At 35.3% G+C, this 18,098-nt stretch overlaps 2 protein-coding genes across 2 annotated transcripts in view; one reads left to right on the top strand and one right to left on the bottom strand.

Annotated features, from left to right (window-relative positions):
* The window catches only part of LOC139149277 (delta-like protein 1), a 61,401-nt gene extending 43,343 nt beyond the window's left edge, over positions 1-18,058 (bottom strand). Inside the window, exon 1 of the mRNA XM_070720928.1 lies at positions 17,937-18,058. The gene's annotated coding sequence lies outside the window, so the exon portion shown is untranslated. The remainder of the gene's footprint in view (positions 1-17,936) is intronic.
* LOC139149286 (uncharacterized) lies at positions 2,996-9,078 on the top strand. The gene is made up of 4 exons (XM_070720940.1): positions 2,996-3,119; positions 3,306-3,471; positions 6,971-7,227; positions 7,757-9,078. Exons 2-4 carry the CDS (start codon positions 3,469-3,471, stop codon positions 7,920-7,922), a joined length of 426 nt encoding a protein of 141 aa, XP_070577041.1. The 5' UTR covers positions 2,996-3,119; positions 3,306-3,468; the 3' UTR covers positions 7,923-9,078.
* Positions 18,059-18,098: the final 40 nt, after the last annotated feature.

The raw sequence follows: 18,098 nt of genomic DNA, 5'->3' as shown, positions 1-18,098 counted from the left end.
ATATACAAACATGAAAATATTAAAACTAGTATTTTATCGATAAAAACTTGCACAGTGCCTGGATATCATTGTTTACGACGTACGTTGTTTTTGAAATAAGTAGGGTGCATAGATACCACACTTAAGATTTTTAATCATTAACTAAATAAATTAATCAATAAAGTAACATTGCATCTGAAGGTTGACGAGGCTACATTCACAAACAATGCAATGGGGTGAGTGGGGAGGTACTTTTGTCAAGGGGTGAAGACCCCAATTACTTTTTCAAGTCCCCTTCACATCTCATGCCCTGTAAAATTTGATGAAGAAAACCTCAAAATCATACTCTATCACAACATAGGTCAAAGTTCATGGAGAAAAAAGTTATATTTCTCAATTGATACATTAATTTTACATTTAGTGTTTGGTAATTGCTTTCACAAGGCAGGGGAAGTTGTGTAATTACATGTTATTGAGAGACAATATATGTGCAATAATATATAACAGAAGTACCAGTATGTTTTATATTGTAAAATTTAAATCCGCAATCAGACAGACTATGTGCTGTCAAGCAAACCAATATGATGACAATTATAACCTGAAGATTTGCAGTTTTCCAAAACGTTTTTTAATTAGCCCCATCAAAAAAATTATGTGTTATACACCTGTAATATGCATTCAGGAAATATTATGTGTTGGTCAGGAATATGTGTATATTTTGATGGGGTGTGACCCATCAAAAACAGCAAAATTTGGCAAAATCGTGCAAAAAAGTTTAGGGTCAGGTTTGTAAATACGGCAGGCTGTGATAAGCACACCTTTTATTTTTATTTGGCCAATGATCATACCAAGCATCACTTGATTCACCCTCAAATTTCAACAGCCAATCCAACATAAAGCCACGAAGTCAGTGTCAAGTACACGTAACATGAATAGAAATGAGAACCAGCAAAATCTGGGAAAAAACTAAAGAGTAGGAATTTTATAAATGTGTGAGAAAGAATGTTGATTTGTCTGGCACGTTATATGACAATAGAGAACTGAATATACACAACATGAAGAGGCAATATCAGTAATACCAGTATTATTTTTGTAGTCTCTCAAAATTAGTGATCTGGAGGGGCTTCAAAACTGTAGTTTTTCAGATAAAAGTTTATTACTTTAGGCCTGTAGGATACTAAATATTTTAAGATTCTCCTCCAATGAACCAACTTTGACAGTTCTTCCCTAAATATGCTCAAACTTTTCCAGCTCACCTATATTGCACCACCCGTTCATTATTGTTTGCAAACATAGTCTGAACGGACAAAACTGAACAAGGATGGTTATGCCATACATGTGAACAGTTTCTCTAGAACTCTTTCACACAAACAACTTCCACCCATCTGATCACATGAGAATCATAGTGTATTTGATGCAAAATAGTAAAAGATCTATAGTTTGCATAATTTCTGAAGTTAACCAAGTGCCTCAAAAAATTAATTTAACATGTCACACTTTACAGTATCAAACTTCTACTTGCTGTCTATGTGCTGTTTTTGTCTACTTTCCCAAACTGAATGATAACTTTTTGATCCTTTCTTAAATTTTCAGTGAGGTAATCCCATGTTTTGATTGTTTTTGTCATGGTTTGACATATTTTGCAAGAGGTTCAAAGGTGAAAAATTTTCTTCTACCATTTTCTACGTGAAAGTGTCTGTGAACCAGAAAATGGTAACTAATATTGTTATTTACTTCTTCAATAGATAACATCATCAAAATAATCAATGGTCGAATTTTTACTTATCCTCTAAATATCGACAGAGTACACAATTCTGATAAAATTCTGCTGTCCTTTTAGCATTTAACTTTACACAAAAATCAAATCATGATTGAAGATTTCAGGGATCTGAGGCAAGTGTAATGCAATAATTGAACCTTTCCTTCATTTTGGAGAGAGAATCAAACTTTTCATTTGTGTATTGTTGAAAATATCATTAATACCTTAGGTATGTCAACATAAATGACTTTTTGTCTAACCATCCACAACACACAAAACATTGATTTTTCCATATTTTTCAAAAATTAAATTAATTTTGCAACATTATTTCATAGGCATGTTGTGATACACATTGACATTTTCAGAAACATGATTGCCTTATCACGGACACTAACACATGTAAATAATTTGTGTATATATATATATATATATATATATATATATATATATATATATTAAAAATTGATAACAAGTAGAAAGTAGAAAAAAGGACTTAGGGACTTAGGCGTTACTCAGTTTCACACTACATGTGTTCTCTGTAGCGATCATCAGACGAATGGTTCAACTTATCTTGTTTTTCTTGTTTATACATATATATATATATATATATATATATATATATATATATATATATATATATTCGTGAATATTTCTCCTGAAGTAATTTTTCTCAACTTCCCATCAGTATACAAAAGTTTCAAAGGTTAGGAGACAATTTTAATAAACATTAAATTGGTTCCACATCCGTCTTGGCCAAATGAAAAATAATTTAATATGACTGTATCGAAGGATCTTTGTAGTTCAACTTCAAGATTGTCGTCTTTTAGGTTCACCAGGTACCAACTTTTTCTTGCATACTCAAAGATTTAGGGTTTAGAGATAGTGATTATGGCCCAGATTATAATGATATACTGTACATGTACTGATTTGGTTTTGAAAGTTTATGGAGTACGATCGTGCGAGAATAATGTATAAAGGATGACCTATGACCTTGACGACTTCATGCCGTCGCTCTTGAGGTATACAGGTCAAAATTGTCAGGGTTACGTTTCACCAAACTCATATTTACACATAGAGTGATCTCTTTTTGTCGACTATTAAATCTAAATTACGCAAGACTATTTTTAAGAGATTACCTGGCCACTATATTTCTGAGGACTGTGGCTACTCATGCAGGTGTGCGAAAAACTCCATATAAGGTATGAGGGTGATTCCTAATTTCCGCATCTGCCAAATATGGAAACCTATTGCTGGCCTCGATCACATGTGTAATCCAACCAGCATGCCACAAGGACAAATCACAACCTTCCCGAGTCCTATTTAAGTGCGATCAACGGTAAGCGAAGGAACACATCACTGGGTTTCCTCGAAAATTTCTACGGTATGTTTGTATGTTATTTTATAGGCCTTGTCAATGATTTCTTTTGAAATTTTTCGTTTGAACCCTTCTTCGATTTTAGTAAGCACTCCTTTATTATTGTCCCAGATATAAGAACGCATATGATTGGAGTAGGTCGAAGAAGGCGTGCTTCATAACCAATCAAGTCTTCCCTATCTTTTTATGTAGGTGTGAACACCATCAGCGGAATAATATATTGTTAGTGTGATTAGGTCTACTTCTCCATCCGATACAGCTTGAGTCATTCACCAGGAGTCGCTGGAAAACCGCTTTTCAGGTGTTATACATACAGTTGCGTTGTGTATTGTCTTGAACGTCGCAAGCTCGTAAAATGGTAAGTATGGTATTCCACTCGCTCTATGTTATAAATCTTAACGAAATTGTCTAGTTTTGGTAGCGCAACTGCCGAGTTTAGCTTTCAGGCAACATTTTCCTTGAAACATTTTTCGGTACACGAAATTGATTCAATCCAGCCTGCCGGGCGTGAGAGGGGTGGTACCCACAGTCCACACCGTTCTGTATCAAGTGTAATGCGTACACGAGTCACATTTTGTTCAGTTAAGATTGCATTTAATGAATCTTTTGAAAGGATTGTAGCTAGAAATTAGACAAAACAGTCTACGAGCCCGGTGAAGACGACAGGAAATGCGCGCATGGCTTCCTCGTCAGTGTACATTGAAGTTCTCCCATGTCTGACTTCCGCCTTTCATGGTGAAGTAATTATAACGGCGTACCTCTACATGCAACCTGATTGGGACGTTATTTTTGAAATCGATTTCGCGCTACATTCTCCAGTAACACTACAGGCTTGATGGTTTTTTTCTCCTTTGACCTATAACAAATGTTGCTGTTAGGCCAAAAAAAAAAAAAATGTTTCTGGTCAGGTCTTTCTTAAAAAAATGGTGCGGCGACGCGCATTTTATTTTTTTTTTTATTTTTTTTTTTTTTTTCCCTCAAGAGAGGGAGGAGGGTCAGTTTTATAGTTTTATCAATATAGTCACATATATACTGTTCATGCAGTCACTGATCATGCCCCCAAAGAATTTTCTCTTCTCTTCAGCCATTTTGGTTTGGTGTCAGCCACGGCCGCCGGCCACAAACAGAAAAAAAAGGGTGACGCGCTGTTGTTCAAGTGACGCGCGCGCTGACCAGAAACATTTCTTTTTCTTTTTTTGCTGTTACTGTCAGCATTATTATTTGATCATATAAGAGCTTCTCTACTAGTACATGTTCTACAATCTGCATGGTTTGATCTGACTTCCATGGGAGGGGTCTCAATCATCAATGAGTCAAACGTAGAACTGCTGCCGATTTGATGTCCCCTTCCCCGGTCGTGAAACAAAAACTCGATTATAATTTGACATGTTTAACTCTCGCACGGTTTCTAGTCACCCTTTATTTGTTGAAGGTGAAAGTCATGGCCTCAGTAGTGACGGCTTCTCGAGAGTCCAATGCCCTTTCGTTGGACTGCGACCGGCTGTGTGCGAACAAAGCAACACTCGAATAATGCGACCATTTGTGACCTATTCATCCCCTGTAAATGTGTGGAGACAAAGGTTATATTGTGTAATGGCGTCTGTCCTGAAGTGACCCACGGTCGACTGTCGGCATCCCGGTGGTCACAGAAACCAGTGCATCTTGCAGTATGAACTAGTCGTTTTTGACTATCTCATTGGTCTCCTCAATTTGATGTCACACTCCTTCCACACTCCTTGTCACACTCCTTCCATTCATTGAATGATGCAAAGTATTATGTAATCTATTGTTTGTTTGCCAACTGCCATTATAGTTGGTACTGATATCCAATGCAGCGTTGGGAGAGGGAATGGCAGTAATATGAAACGTGCGAAACCGTACAAAATTACCTTCAATTTGATAATTTCATGTTTGTTTAACTGAATGGTTATATCAGGTGTTACAACAGAACTTCCAAGGGTAAAACAAGCAAATTCACTTTTTATTTTAACCATATGACTTAAATATTAACATACATATCACCAATTGAGCTGTGTGAGCTTGCCCTCAATGATATCAGTCTCAGAACAAAGTTATTGCAATAATAGTGATACTTCCCCATATTCCAAAAAAAAAAGTCTTTTATATCACATTGTCACAGTTGTGCAATGTCAGGAACACAAATCTTATTATTTAATATTTTCTCATGTGAGTGACGTATACCATTTTTGATTTTAGAATTATCAATTTCACTTGTTTCGTTTTGAGTGGCTTGGTTTAGAATTGTAATCCAATATGCAACTGGAAAAAATGTCAACTTTCTGAAGACGTCAGGGTAGCTATGCATATCTGTATGCATTGTGTAAATGAAAACAAGTCAGGTTATATGCGTAGAAGCACAAACAGTTGGTCACTTTCATAGTCATCGGGTATTGACCTTCTGAACTTTCACCTTCCTGGTCATGATATATTCAAAATTAATGAAATATATTGTTGGGAAATTTGAGGTTTACATTTCTGAAAGAGGGTGCCATGGGGCATATACTAAATGTATGTTCTTTTTTTAAAGAGAACTTTGCAAGAGATGGAGATTATTACTCTATCCAAACATTGTATGGACAATGATAGTCATGTTTGTTTTATTATCACAAAGATAAAATTTCTCTCAATCTATTGATCTAAATTCTTCTTTTCAAAGTATAAAGGATCATTCAGTCTTTTATTGAGTTGCATTTCCATAGAGCATTGAGGAATGAAGACATAATCTTGAAAAAGAAAAATGTTTCAGCTAGTGAAAAAAGCTAGAAAGAAATTACTTTGCTATTTTGGATATTTTTTTGTTAATTTACCAAGTTTCATAATTTTACACAATTACATCTTCCTAAATGTCACATTTACATTATCAGAGAACAGTAACGTGAGCTAGCTGAATAGCTTGATTGAGCTGTGCAGGTTTCTGAAATGATGTGCATATTTTAGACTTATTTTACATAACATGTCATGACCATATTCAGTAGGGGTTAAAAAGTGTATCACTAGAGTTTGAGGAAAAGTCTCCAATATCCACTTTTACTGTAATTTTGTGTCTTTCCCACCTCGGCTATGCAACTGAGGAACCTCAATACTTTCACCCCAGGCATCCGAAGTGTCCTTCAAGATGACCAAGGCAGGATATCCCCTTCCTTGTATATCTTTAAGCAAGCTAGTTCCCCATGGCCTAGTTAAGCAAGATGGCCTAACATATAGGACCAGATTACTGTAGGTAAAACAATTGAAGGGGTTTCTCATTTCTGGCAAAGGTGAGGAAGTCTTCCCACACTTCCATCAAAGCAAATGAAACTTTGTTACTTCACCAAGGTAAATAGTTCTGGCTACTAGAAGTAGAAGTCTGATTCCAGGAGATGGGTAATGACTCTACCTTCACTTGTTCTGTGTTGTTTCCACAAACCTTTAGTTACCTTTGTGATGTCGAATAGGGAGGCCCATCTTTGCATCTGATTTTAATCAGCTTGTTAGCACATAGTACCTATACCAAAGTACCTAGAAGTATGTATCGCATGCATACAGTGGAGTATTACAAAACCTGTTTACGTAAAGCACCACAGCTCAAGTTTTGGTATCCCATCTTTAGCCATGATACTAATGCCACTATCTCTTTTTAATTGAAACTGTAGAGATCTACCAACACCTACTCAAGATGAAAAGACACCTACCCCAGACAGATTTAGCTCTGCTACAAACCTGTTCCTTCTTCCCTCCAACCATGCCACTTTGCCAGTTCTACAGTGCAAGTAGAAACTAGCATTTATCAGTAGTTATCCAAGAACCCCCGAGTAACTAATATGGTATCAACTCAAAAATATTCTCTTTCTTCATAGGCATCAGGTGTTGGAGTTGATGAAGGTGTTGTGCCCATATTTGATGACATTAAGTTGAAAAACAAGTATAGCTACATCATCTTTCACATTGAAGATCACAAAAAGATTAAAGTGCTGAAAGCAGAAGAGGACTTGACAAAAACATACAAGGACTTCTGTGCCGAACTTCCAAAGAATGAATGCCGTTATGGAGTGTATGATTTCAGGTACACGCTAGATGACGGTGGAATCAGAAACAAACTTGTATTCTACCACTGGTAAGTTTTGCACTTGCATGATATTTTTTTCCACTTGTACATATCACAATTTTTGTGACTGACAAAAAGATGCGTAGAATGCTTGGAAGATAATCATAACTGAAATCTTTTGTAATATTGATTAGCTACAGTTTGAAATACAGTGAAGGAAAATTACAAATTTTTGCAAATTGTTTCCAATTTTTAGTGAATGGCATGCCTTGTCTTCTGTTCAAATACCTCTGTAAATTCAGTTAAACATGTTCAGGAGAATGTAGTTGTTTACATTTTACAATCAGTTAAATTCAAGACAAGCCCATCAAATCAGTCATGGTTGTGTCAGTGTGTGCTTCCCAGTGTTAAAGGATTTATAAGATGTTGAGTAAATATTTCTTGCTTTCAAATGATCGACCAGTATGAAATAGTCTTCAGTTTGTCTATTAGATATCAAAGGTGGTGCATCTTCTTGGAAATGTTGTGTTTTGCCTAACTATAGACACCTTTCCTGTTTGTGATTTTCACACACGATTTCTGTAATCTTCATCCACAGGGTACCAGACACTGCCAAGGTCAAGGACAAGATGGTATATGCCAGTAGCAAGGATGCTCTCCGCAAAAAGTTGGTTGGGATCAGAGATGAACAACAAGCAACAGATGACAGCGAACTTAATTATGATGAAATTAAGGAAAAAATTTCCAAAGGCGGTACCTCTTAAAGACTGTAGCAATAGATTTGTCATAAGATCGCTGTTTCTCAAGTATTTTAATGTATCAAGACTTCTTTGCTCCTGTTAGTAGTTTAATGTGCTTTGAGTAATATGATACAGTCAGAGACTTGTCTCTCAGATAAGCCTAGAATAACTTCATAGATGAAAATCAAAGATTTTGATCTTTCCCATTTACCTCCTGAGTGTATCAAGGCAAAACTGAAATTTACCTTGCAGCTTTAGCTTCTTTTGTTTCAGCTTCTTTTTATCATTTGATGGAGCGAAATATTCGTGTAAGATAATTACAGTGATTTCTAGTGCGTTTTCACGATGCATGTATCATAAGTCTATTCCTGCTTTATTTTACAGTTTAGTAATATATTCCAGTAGTCTGAAGGCTTTACAAGTGTGCTGGAAATAATTCCAAAGCAATTTATGTATCCTGACAGTGCTTCTGAAAAAATATCCCTTTAGGTCAGATGCGTTTATTCCTCAATTAAAATGCAATATCTGGTACTCCAGCAATTTTGTATTGATATTAACTCCTGGATATTTCAAATCGCTTTACGTGTTTATTGAAAATTGGTCACTACATGGAAAACATTGTCAAAGCCATGTAGTTTTCTTTTGAAAACTCTTTATGAAATGATTATTGGATATTAAGCTTGACAGTCTGAATATTATAGAAGTATATCTTGTGTTAAATCAAAGCAGCTATTTTTTGTATAAAACTAGAACCATGATTTGCACATTTTCATGATATGTAATGGGGGGGATTTTGGTAAAGTACATGTATTTTCCATTTCTTCAAGTCCCCACAGGAGTATGATAAAGGTGAGGGGTTCACGCATGCCAGATGCAATATGGTATCTGCAGAAGTTTGTATTGACATACAGTTCTCGTACTTATGCAAAGAGTAAAGATGAAATAAAAAAATAAATTTTGTGAAAGATACGTCAGAGTTGACATGAGTGATCCCATGGTTTTTTTTGTTCATTATGTTTAGCTATCAATTGACAGTGAGCTACAGTTGTAACCCCTGAGTTATGACCAGTACTAAACAATGTATTTGCTTTACAGAGGAAAAAATTTATGATTTGCTGGTGCTACATTGGCATGGGAAGATGTCATTTGAATAGTGCCAATAAAGTCTTTGTTTTAAATCGTGGTTTGTTGCATTCTAATTATTCTTTAAAGAAAAAAGTGGTCAAAAGTTCTTTATGGCTGACACAGGGAGTCATGATCAGCAGAAAGACAATTTTTCCTTGCAATACTGACAGCAACCTGTAGATAAAGATTTTACCATGTAGGTTTATGTGAATGCTAGGTAAGCTTGTCATTTTTTGTAGGACATTGGTATTAGAAAAAAAGTCAGAATTTTGAAAAGGGGGAGTTTCAAGTGGTGCAGTCAAGAGTCTGAAAGAGAAAAGGTACTGCATATACCAAAGTGGCACCAGATTCAACACACATAAGATAGCTTTGCTCTAAGACCAATGCATTCGTGATCTTGTGTGTATTCAGTTCAAGACTGAGCTTGGTGGGCCTTTGAAATATTGGCACTGAGATGAAACCTATCCCGACATGAACCTGTAACAACTGTCATACATGATTTGTGGCTGAAATGGGATTGAGATGGATATGGCTAAGAGTCTACATGAGCACTCTCACAGACCTCTTGTGTCACTGATATACCAGGTCATCAATGGTCAGTTTCCCATGGAACATTAAGGCAAATAGATGACATGATAACAGCTGAAAAACTAAGTTGCTTTGCTCTAGATTGACTGAAATTTGAAAAGGCAGACATTTAAGGCAATACCGAAGGATTCAACGAGCATGTGATCGCTAATCCTGGCAGTGTTCAAAATGCGTGCTATTGCAGGTGAAAATCATTATCGTTTACATAGTTTTCTGAGCACCATTGCCGTCTGCTCTTGTTTAAATGTTTAAAAGCTTTCAAGTCGGCTAATTTTCCTTCTGTTGAAATGAATTTCTGCAGAATTGTAGACACCACCAAGATAAGTAAGGCTAAGCATGCGTTTTAGAAAATTCTCAATAATTTTTGAGACATGGTAGGAATAGGATTAAAAATAGTACGAAATTACAAAGTAGCTTTTTGCTATTTCAAAGCATAGTGTTTGTTTCACGACTGACCAAATCCATGCCCAGGACTGTGAAGGAGTATGTCAAGTATCACTGTGTAAAACTTCAGGGGATTTTGAGCAAATTTGGAGTGGCTTAATCTTTTCAAAAACATGCCTTACTAATCTGCATATCTATGACATCACACATTCCATGATTGGCAACCATGTGTCTTCTTGGTTTTTGTGCCAATGTTTTGCATCTTAGGGTAAATACATACACAAAAACGTGGATCTGACAAATTCTCTAAGCAACCATTGCCTAGATACTTGAATCCTTTGGTATCACCTTAGTGGTCACAAATTCTACTTGTAATAAAAAAATAAAAAATAAAGTCATACATTTATTTCTGATCATCATATGTTTATTTTACATGTACAGATTTTTGTCTTCCAAAATTTTGAATCGGTGCATAACGGAAGTGGCAACTGAAATTGAGTTGGATCAGCTAAATTCCTGAATGTTCAATTCTCAGTGTAAATATAGTTAATGAAAATACAGATGTGATCACTAACTTTTCTGAATACAACAACACATGGACATACATACAGTCCTGTCGTGAGTGGTTTACAGGGAAACTTCCAATGGTACAACAAAATCAAAGAACTGGCAGAAAGGCAACAAAAATGAGTTGCGCTTGTAGTATAAAGTAGTAATTAAAAAAAAATAGTGTCAATGACACTGTCCTCCCATTTTGCAGGGATACTAACTACTAGTACACACATGACATTGCATTCTTACAGGTTGACTGAGAAAATTCCATTGCAAGTCCAAATTAATCTTATACCCCAGCAATATGAAATGCTTCATCTCATAATAACTTTCACACGTCTGACAGAAAACAACCCTAGGATCAAGACTATCATGTTTTACAACAATCCAACAAATACTTTGAGAGAAAATGATTTTTTGACAAAAAATGGGAAAAATTGCCCCAAAAATACAAATATGAAAATTTCACCACAATTTGAACAAATCTGACAAAGGTCAACCCTAGGATCATACATACAAGTTTTCAAGGCAATGAGATGAGTGGTTTTAGAAAAGATTTTTTGACAAAAAATCGGAAAATCGCCCAAAAATACAACTTTCAAAATTTCACCACGATTTGAAGAAATGTAACTTAAGTCACTATAAAGAGCCTGCATACCAAGTTTCAACCAAATCTGGCCAGTGGTTACAAAGTTTTAGCAATTTGCAGGATTTTTCCTTTTTTCCCCTTCATTTTCATATTTTTGACTTTAACATGTTTATTTCAACAAATTCACATCTCCACCCTTCGATGCACCTGTCCATCAAATACTAAGATGGTAGGTGCTGCGATTTAGGAGTTTTTAATGTTGACAGACATACATCCGCACATAATAACTAACATACATACATACAGACAGACAGACAGACAGACAGACAGACAGACCATAGACCCTCCAAAAAACGCGGGTCTATGGACAGACAGACTAACAGATAGACATGCATACATTTATTTTTACAGCTTTTGACCTCCAACAGCCGACCAACTTGTCAGTATTAGCTTGATCAACTTGATACTACTACTGCTTATAATAATATAAATGAGACTTAATTATATTCTAATTAAAGTAAACAAGACTTGCTTATCAACATTAACGTCATAAAAAAACAGCATATCTGTCAGGTTATAAAGAATCTTCAGCTGGTTATCTTTATCAGTATTTCATCCTATTAACCAAGCACATTTTAACTTTCAAATTAACATTGCAAGTAAGTTCTGTTGTAAAGTTGAGCCTGTTGCACAGTCCCTTGGTGGGCTATTACATTTTGTAAGCTCTAGGACTATTCTCCCCATAGACGAGTGTACAGAAGCGAGAAACAACACCAAGGGACTGTGCCTGTAGGTACTCAGAGAAAGCACACAGAAGAGACAAATGTTTGCAACTTAAAAAGTTCAAGGTCATCAAAAGCATTATAAGGAATCATGTAACACTTTCATTGCACTGTTTACACAGATTGCATAATTGCTATAAATAGCACACGAGAAATCTTACAGTCCAGCTTTACCATAAAAACCCTATCACTTTGACCACTCTTTTAATTGATCACTCTATTTTTTTCCTCAAAAAGTAATTTTTTGCTCACGTGTTGACACACGTGAGCATATGTCGCAGCGATGTCTGTCTGTCTGTCTGTCTGTCTGTCTGTCTGTCTGTCTGTGTGCTCATAATTTTTTGCTCACGTGTTGACACACGTGAGCATATGTCGCAGCGATGTCTGTCTGTCTGTCTGTCTGTCTGTCTGTGTGTCTGTCTGTCTGTGTGCTCAATATCTCAAAAACGGCTCATCAGATCAGAATCAAATCTGGTACATAGATTCAGTTTGCAAATGGCAAGAACTGATTAGTTTTTGGTGGGTGTGGCTTGCTTACTTTTTGCTCATTTGAATAATTAATGATTTTAGAAAAAACGGATATACATTGAGAACGACTGCACACAATTTGATGAGATTTTATACAAATGTTGATCACATCAAGATATATCAGCTGTGCAAGTTATTAAGGGGTGACGTGAAAGATAATTACTAATTTGCATATTTAATGAAATCTACTAATTAGGCATATATATCTGAATTTACTCGATCAAATTGACGAAACTTGGTATGCATATTGAGGATACTATGATTTAACATTACTGAAAGTCAATAAGCATTTTTACTTCATCCAAATCCTAATTTGCATATTTAATGACCTTTTGAAATTAAGGATATATATTTGAATTTACATGACCAAAATTGATGAAACTTGCTATGTACATTAAAGATACTATGATAGAACATTATTAAATGTCATTAAGCATTTTTACTTCAGCCAATTCCTAATTTGCATATTTTATGAACTTTCCTAATTAGGGGTATTTATCTGAATTGACGAGACCACAGTCGACGAAACTGGCTATGTACATTAAAGATACTATGATAGAACATTATTGAAAGTCATTAAGCATTTGAACATTAGCCAATTCCATATTTGCATATTTAATGAACTTTCATAATCAGGGATATTTATCTGTATTGACTAGACCAAAGTTGACGAAACTTGCTATGTACATAAAGATACTATGATACGACGTTACTGAAAGTCATTAAGCATTTTTACTTCATCCAGCTCCTAATTTGCATATTTAATGAATTTTTGAAATTAGGGATATATATTTGAATTTACATGACCAAAATTGATAAAACTTGCTATGTACATTAAAGATACTATTATGTAGGCTAACATTATTGAAAGGCATTAAGCATTTTTGCTTCAGCCAATTCCTAATTTGTGTATTTAATGAACTTTCCTAATTAGGGATATATGCTTGGATTTATTTGATCAAAGTTGGCATAACATGCTATGTACATTGATGATTATACCAGGTTATACCAATATTGATAGTCATTTCGCACTTAAGTTTTCGTGTCAGCTAATTTATAGTTTGCATATCTAATGAGCTTTCAAAGTTTGGAATATATAGTTTGAAAGACTTGACCAAAGGCATGCAATTACACTTGCTATATAAAGTGGTGATACAATGACAGCAGTCAAAGAAATTAATTATTTCTATTTCAGCTAATTGCGTATTTGAATACTTAATGACCTATAAAGTTAATCTGTGGTGAATATTGTTCATTATGTTGATCATAATACTTTTAATGAAGTTGCAAACATGTGGCAAAGGTTCAAATTTACACATAACTTCAATATATAATGAAACACGTGAGCATTTACAGTTCATATCTGGTATTTGATCCTTACCAAGTCAACCACAAATGGAAATTGGAACTTTCCCTATCTTTATTTATTTGACCAACCTATCATGACAAACTATTATGAGCAATTTCTTTTAGATAACATACAGAGCACAATATATGACGGTTCAGAATAATAAGTTGGGATTCAGGAAAGTTGCCTTTACGTGTTTTAATCCTCCAAGATGATAAGCATTTCACCATGTACTGTCAAACAAGTTGAACATTCTAATAATTCTACACTAAAATTAGTTTGGCTTTGTTGATATCCTCATTAATTCAATTATTTAAAATCATATTAATTATTATTTTCTGGGTGAATTGATAGGGTTTATACAGTACAAGAGTTACATACGATGTAAGTCAAATTCAGTTAAAACATCAATTACCGTCTAACATTGCATCATTCCTATAAATAGCACTCAGCCTGGAACAGCACAATCATAATCTGCTCATTCACACAGGCAGTACTCGACTTTGAATGAATGACCTACCGGTACTACATTTCACCTATGTACCAAATTTGAAAGCATGACAAAAAGTACCACAAAATTTGCAAATTTCAGCTTAAGTTCACAGAGTCATCTTCAGGTCACTCCTAGGAACCTGCACACCCAATTAGAAAATAATTGCATACATACACAGTTTCAAAGAAAATTTTTAACCAAAAATGGCAAAAATTGCCCAAAAATACAAATTGTACCATAATTTTGATGAATTCTATTTTGAGTTTTCACAAGGTACCTGCAAGCCAAAGTTTAAAGCGATCCAACCATTGGTTTAAGAGGAAAAGATTTTTTGCTAAAATGGCAAAAAAAGAAAAAAATTTATTAAAAATAGAAAGCATCAAATATTGACATCAAATCTATATGTTTAAATGAGTTGGGCCCAAGGTACCTAAAACCCAAATATGACAATGATCAGATGAGTAGTTCCTGAGTTATTGATTTTTGACCATTTTCGCTTTTTTTTCTACCTCATTAGCATACTAGTATCTATGGGCTTAAAAAGTTCATTTTAACAACGGCACATCTACATCATATATGGCATCACTACACCAAAAATCAGCTCAATATGTGCAGCTGTTTTTTAGTTTTTGCGTTGGACAGACATCCATTCATACATCCATACATCCATACATACATACATACAGACAGACATGTCACATACAGACTTTTTTCAACCATATAACCTCCCAATTGCCATGTATGTATGGGAAATGGGAGGTAAAAAAGTATGGTACTCTGCATTTTGAACTCCACTAAACGGGAATCACAATCATGCATATAGTTACAAAACTCATGGACACTTCATTCAGTACCGGTACATGAGAACAAAGAAAGCCAGTTAAGGAAGGACCCTGGTTGTTTCCATAAAACTGATGTGAATCTGACAATCGAACTGCATCAGATCTTGCACAGATGAAATATCCTTGAGAAGTCCTTAAAAGATGGAATTCTAACAGCAAAGAATGTACCCACCTGTAGAACTAAGGATTTTTAAGATTTAAATGACAACTCTTCCTTTGTGTCTCGAAAAAAAAATCCTCAAAGAAACCATTTCTGCCATGTCTACAGGAGTGTCTTCATCACGTGTGTGCGTGTGTATTATTTGTGTATGCCATGGTACAACAAACAACGTAATTTAAAGTCAAACAGGAAATTAGAACACCAGTACAATAACTGGTACAATATTACTGTAACCCCGCTTACGAAGTAAGTCACATGATTTGATCTTCCATCCCATCTGACCACAGGTCCAGTAGGCATAATTTGTGATGATTTTTTTCCTATTATTATCATAACAAATGATTATGAATATTAATAAATTATTAATATGAATGTTACAGCATATTAAAACATTTTTTTTTACAAACAATGTGGTCTACTTTGTGTAAATACCGTCTGGAAACGCCATTGTTGTGATAATTATGATTATCAATAAATTACGATTATGATTATTAAAATCATATTTTACACATTGTAATCTGCATATGTGAACAACCCTCTTGAATCCCTTATATAGTTTCACAATCTATGCAAAAATATACAAGTGACACCATTGCCCAGGTTCAGTCAAGGGCGAGAGTTACTACACAGTGTATATACACTGTGTAGTATTAAAAACTCTCGCCGTGCTTCCATAGTAATAGATTGATTTGCTTAGTAGTTTTGTACTTTTTGTTGTGATTTTTGAATACCAATAGTTTGACAAGAGAATGAATTTGTTCACCTTGACATAAAGTGACTAGAATGGCATTGCCATGCCATGGATTAAGATCCAGTTGATATTTTGAATACCAATAGTTTGACAAGAGAATGAATTTGTTCACCTTGACATAAAGTGACTAGAATGGCATTGCCATGCCAGTTGATATCACGATCTCAAAGAGCTTATGTAAGTGCTCTTTTTGCATGGCTTATGAACTTCTAGTTTCCCCGAAATACCAACCCATTGACGGAAGCGTTTGGACTGTTAATGAGTTAATCCCAAAGGAGAACTGTCTGGAAGATGTTTTGTGTGAATCAGTTTCCCACCCACGGAATTTGTAACGGTAGCAACAGGATCGACGTGGACTCTGAACCCTGAACAATTCTGGAGAGTGTCTATTGAGTGAACACTGTAATTGATACGAACTTGGATAGGGGCGTGTCTAGAGTTTCTGTATGTTTAAACAGTATTGCCAGCTAATCATTGTAGACTTTTTATCATCATTAGTGTGTAGTGAAATAAACCCAAATATAAACTGTAACGCAAATTGTACGATAATCATTCTTTCCTGGTTTGTTAATTGTGTAATATGAACTTGGGTCGGGTTTAATTGACTGGCTAAATTTAAGGTCAGTTTAATTACCCGGTAACATTACTACAATAAATTTCAAACAAATATAAAATACACGTTATGATATTGACATTAATCTGGTGGTACTTTTGTCAGCTCTTTCATGCAGTTCACAGTAACGAACACACAGGCGGCACCTGTTACCATATATGGACAGCCTGTAGTGTAGGTTCTGAATAAGTTCTACTTTTTACCATAAACAATCAATCAAAATATCTGCTGTGTCCATAGATTTGAACTTCATGCTCATTGTCTTCAACATGACTAACAGCCAGGCATTTCTAAACCAGCCGAGGTGTTGCATGCAGGTCAAAGGAAACTTATGAATCATTTGACAGTACTAGGAAACTATTACGTTTCAGGTAACCGCGATTCAACAAGGCAGAAAAACAAAATTCTCCGACAAATTACTGAAAGCCATGCAACATGCAAATTGTTGAGGTGCAACTGAGATAAAAACAACAATGAAAGACAAAACCTTCCGACAAACAATATTTTCCTGAAAGCCAAGTAAATGATCAAGGTCAAGCTGCAATGACAAACAATTAAGAATGCAAGTCAAAATGGGTGAAAGTCAGAGAAAGTAAAACCAACAATAACCTAATTCAAGAAGAATGAAGAAGAACATTGAAAGATAAGTGAGATTTACTGGTGATTGAATGCATCGATCACTGGAAAAGTAGACCTGGTTTATTTGTGTACACTCCTCGCTGGTTTAATTTACTGAAGTCAAATAACTGCCATATATGGCCATTGGGAATGCAAACCATTGTCTTGCTCTGACCTCAGCAAGTTTACCCTACAGAAGATTTTATTTTTCATTTTCATGGTGTCGTTCTACACACTGTACCTTGGTCAAGTTCTTCACGTATTTGTTTATTTATTCATTTATTTATCTATTTATTTATTCACAATGAAGGATTTCCCGTTTTAAATACAAGCATAAGTCGGGAATCTTCCATGGGTCCTCTAAACATTTACTGTAAGTCTTAAAAAAATGGTTACTGGAACCGTGTGCTATCCTCAGCTATTCTAGACTACAACTAGTACAATTTTTGGTTTTTTCTATTCGTTCAATTAAAATTTCTTGCTTTGTCACTGCTGTGGAGTAGATACTTCGCGGACTGTACCATTATATTTTGGGGCGACCGAGGTTTGTGAGGGGCTGATATACAAGTAGTTAGGGCCCGTCACTTTACAACCTTGGATTTCAAAATTAATTCCTGTGTGTACTGTACACAGGATTTCCTTTACTAGTTTACTTCTTCACTTACTGTTCAACATGCGCTTCCCACAGCAACTTATCAAGTCGGTGATTTCCGTCTCTTTGCTCTGAACAAACATTACATGTAATAACAGCTTCTGCGAACCGCCAGATCGAACTTCGGAGCAGCAGCCACGGGGAGGTCATGCAATCCAAAGGCTTTGACCTACTC

The sequence above is a fragment of the Ptychodera flava genome, chromosome 14 (assembly GCF_041260155.1).
Source record: "Ptychodera flava strain L36383 chromosome 14, AS_Pfla_20210202, whole genome shotgun sequence".
NCBI classification, from domain to species: Eukaryota; Metazoa; Hemichordata; class Enteropneusta; family Ptychoderidae; genus Ptychodera; species Ptychodera flava.
The sequence above is the reverse complement of the archived record's forward strand: the minus strand, read 5'-3'. Positions and strand labels throughout refer to the sequence as shown.

Coding starts and splice junctions, on each gene's coding strand:
- LOC139149286 (XM_070720940.1), top strand. Junction 7,228..7,756: donor AAACTTGTATTCTACCACTG/GTAAGTTTTGCA, acceptor CTTCATCCACAG/GGTACCAGACACTGCCAAGG.